The sequence below is a fragment of the Gloeophyllum trabeum genome, assembly GCF_000344685.1.
Source record: "Gloeophyllum trabeum ATCC 11539 unplaced genomic scaffold GLOTRscaffold_00016, whole genome shotgun sequence".
In the NCBI taxonomy this organism is placed as follows: Eukaryota; Fungi; Basidiomycota; class Agaricomycetes; order Gloeophyllales; family Gloeophyllaceae; genus Gloeophyllum; species Gloeophyllum trabeum.
In genome coordinates, this window is record NW_006920425.1 from 457,779 (window position 1) to 460,209 (window position 2,431).

The 2,431-nt window shown below is 50.7% G+C and overlaps 1 protein-coding gene across 1 annotated transcript; it reads right to left on the minus strand.

Annotated features, from left to right (window-relative positions):
* Positions 1-332: 332 nt before the first annotated feature.
* GLOTRDRAFT_49043 (uncharacterized protein) lies at positions 333-1,640 on the minus strand (the record flags this gene model as incomplete). The annotated part of the gene is made up of 5 exons (XM_007871972.1): positions 333-714; positions 767-1,202; positions 1,249-1,292; positions 1,354-1,451; positions 1,509-1,640. 5 exons carry the CDS (start codon positions 1,638-1,640, stop codon positions 333-335), a joined length of 1,092 nt encoding a protein of 363 aa, XP_007870163.1.
* Positions 1,641-2,431: the final 791 nt, after the last annotated feature.

The following is a 2,431-nucleotide window of genomic DNA, read 5'->3' on the forward strand; positions in this document are numbered from 1 at the left end:
TGCTTATCATATTGGATTGTGGACTGTGTAATCCACCCCAGTTTACCTTTATGTTTTGGAGTCTGCTGCTCTATGTCCACACTTATGAGTGCTGTCCAAGTCTGCCCATTGGAGTGGCTCATTTTCTGCCCAGTTCTGTCCACTCTTCTGGAGAATGAGGGATGCAACCACAATCTCAGTAGAACCATAGATATATATGAACCATCTGAAGAATTCTGGCTATATGCTGGGAGACTACATATTGCAAGGTAGCACTACACAACAAATCCAGAAGTCTGTGCTACATGTGGGCTCCTCAGTGCTCCAATGTCTGCATCACAGGAGGATACCCCCTAAATAGAATCAGAGTTTAGGGGCGCCTGCTTTGCAGAGGAAACATCGGTGGAGATCACTTCATCAACCTTTACCTGTATACCTCTTGCAGATGAGGTCAGGGTATGTAGTGCATGTGTGCCACTGCTTGATTCCATGTCAATAGTAGCATTGACCTTTCCGCCTCTGGAAGCTTGACCATATCTCTGTTGCCACGAATCACCCCTGATCAATGTCTCCTCTCCGCCATGGAGCATGCCAAGCTTGAGCTGCCGGAACACTCGACCTGCCATCGCATTTTCAAGCGCAAGATTGGGAACAGTAAACATTGCGTGATACACGGCCGGTACGCTTGGAGTGAGCACCATGATAATTGTAAAGATGTTCACCCCTGAAGTAGCGCTGAAGGGCCAAGAATTATTGAATGCATCTGCAAAGATCTGAGTGAACTTACAGATAGTACATCTGTCCGCCTTGGAGGAGGGCAGCTGGGAGTCTCGTGAACCCAGAGCCGCTGAGGAAGGAATTCAGACGAGAAGACCAGGTCTCTTCCACCAGGTTTGTGGTGAGAAGTCGGTAGGAGATTGTTAAGAACACAAGTGAGTCGAAGATGCCACCGACAATAATGGACGAAGAGCTGAATGACTTGACTGCGGTATTAATGCACCTTTGGGTAGGTCCAATGTGTTCTCCGGTTATGGCAAATGGAACCGTGAAAGCGGTGCCTAGGACCGCAAGCCATAGAAGAGAGAAGAGAAGCACCACGGGCTTATTGTGGAAGAAGACGGCGCGAATGCGGAATAAAAAGAGGAGTGACGTGGATGGCCCAGCCACAACATAGCACCATCCTAACGCGTACTGCAATGCCTGACATGACCCAATAGGTGATACTGTGTCGCGTGTTAGTCCAACCCTGACGCAATAGAGTGAGCGCACCTTGAAAGACAGTAGAAGTGGTCACGTAAGCCAACGACGCGATCCTGTCATGTGTGAAAGATGGTCAGAGGCGGCTGAAACGTGACCAAACCGCCTTATAATTACCGAGACACGAAGTACACCATTGTAGGAATATTCAGCCTATAACGTGAAAGCAGAGTGTAGTCTTCTTTGAGAGACAAGAGGAAGTCCCAGATCCATGCCTGTGTTCCCAACTCAGCGAGCGTGCACTGGAACAGAAGAATAACACTGAAGCATACACTGAGCGATGCGATGTACAGATAGCGAGACGCTTCGAATTGGGTCGCCAAGACCGAGGGCAGGTAAGCCAGTGGCGTTTCTGGGTTGATGACACCCGGAGGAAGGACAAATGTGGTATTCGGGGCGGACATTGTCTGAGTCAATGGACTTCAAGTGCGAAAGGGAGTTGTGTGGGGTTTGGCCTGGCATGCACGAATGCACCTCGTTCTATCTTATAGTGGGCTCGGGGAAATCAGGTAGGAAGCACTCTCACCGGCGCTCGTGTTATCTGTAGCAATGATTGGAACTCGACATGGAGAAAGGATGTCCTGGGCCGCATAGCAGGGGTATCATTGATCAATGTTGGATCAGTGGTTAGCCTGTTAGCAATCGGATGAGCGTGTGGGGGTTAGGAATAAGCCGAAACCAAAGGGAGGCCAGGAAATCATGAGGGCCGAGGTGCGAAAGCCGACACGGACGCGCTGAAGCTTGCTGAGGTCGTGGGATGTGAGAGACCGGTGGATGGGTCCCTTACATCTGCAGATTGACGCCGATGGATCTGTGGTCCGGTCATCTGGAACGAAGTCAGCATCGTGGCTCGGGAAATCCGGATCACACACTTCCTGCCCTGTCCTTCCACTGAGGGCGGCGGAAGAGGCATGGGCTTCTGATAGATCTGCTGGAATGTCACCGCCTCGGCTAAAAGCGCCCAATCGCTGTTGGGACCGTACTCACCGGGCTGCAACATCCTCCAATTTTATGCTTCAAGTTGGCAGCTACTTCCTTAAGAGGGTGTAAGACGCCCTCAGCTGGTTCGAATTCCAGGCAACAGCCACATCGCGGCCGACATCAGATGAACTTTGACCGGCAGGCTCCGGACAATACCAGTCGTCCAAAGTTATAGTGGGTTCACGCACTGTTTATCTGTTCATCATCGAAGTCG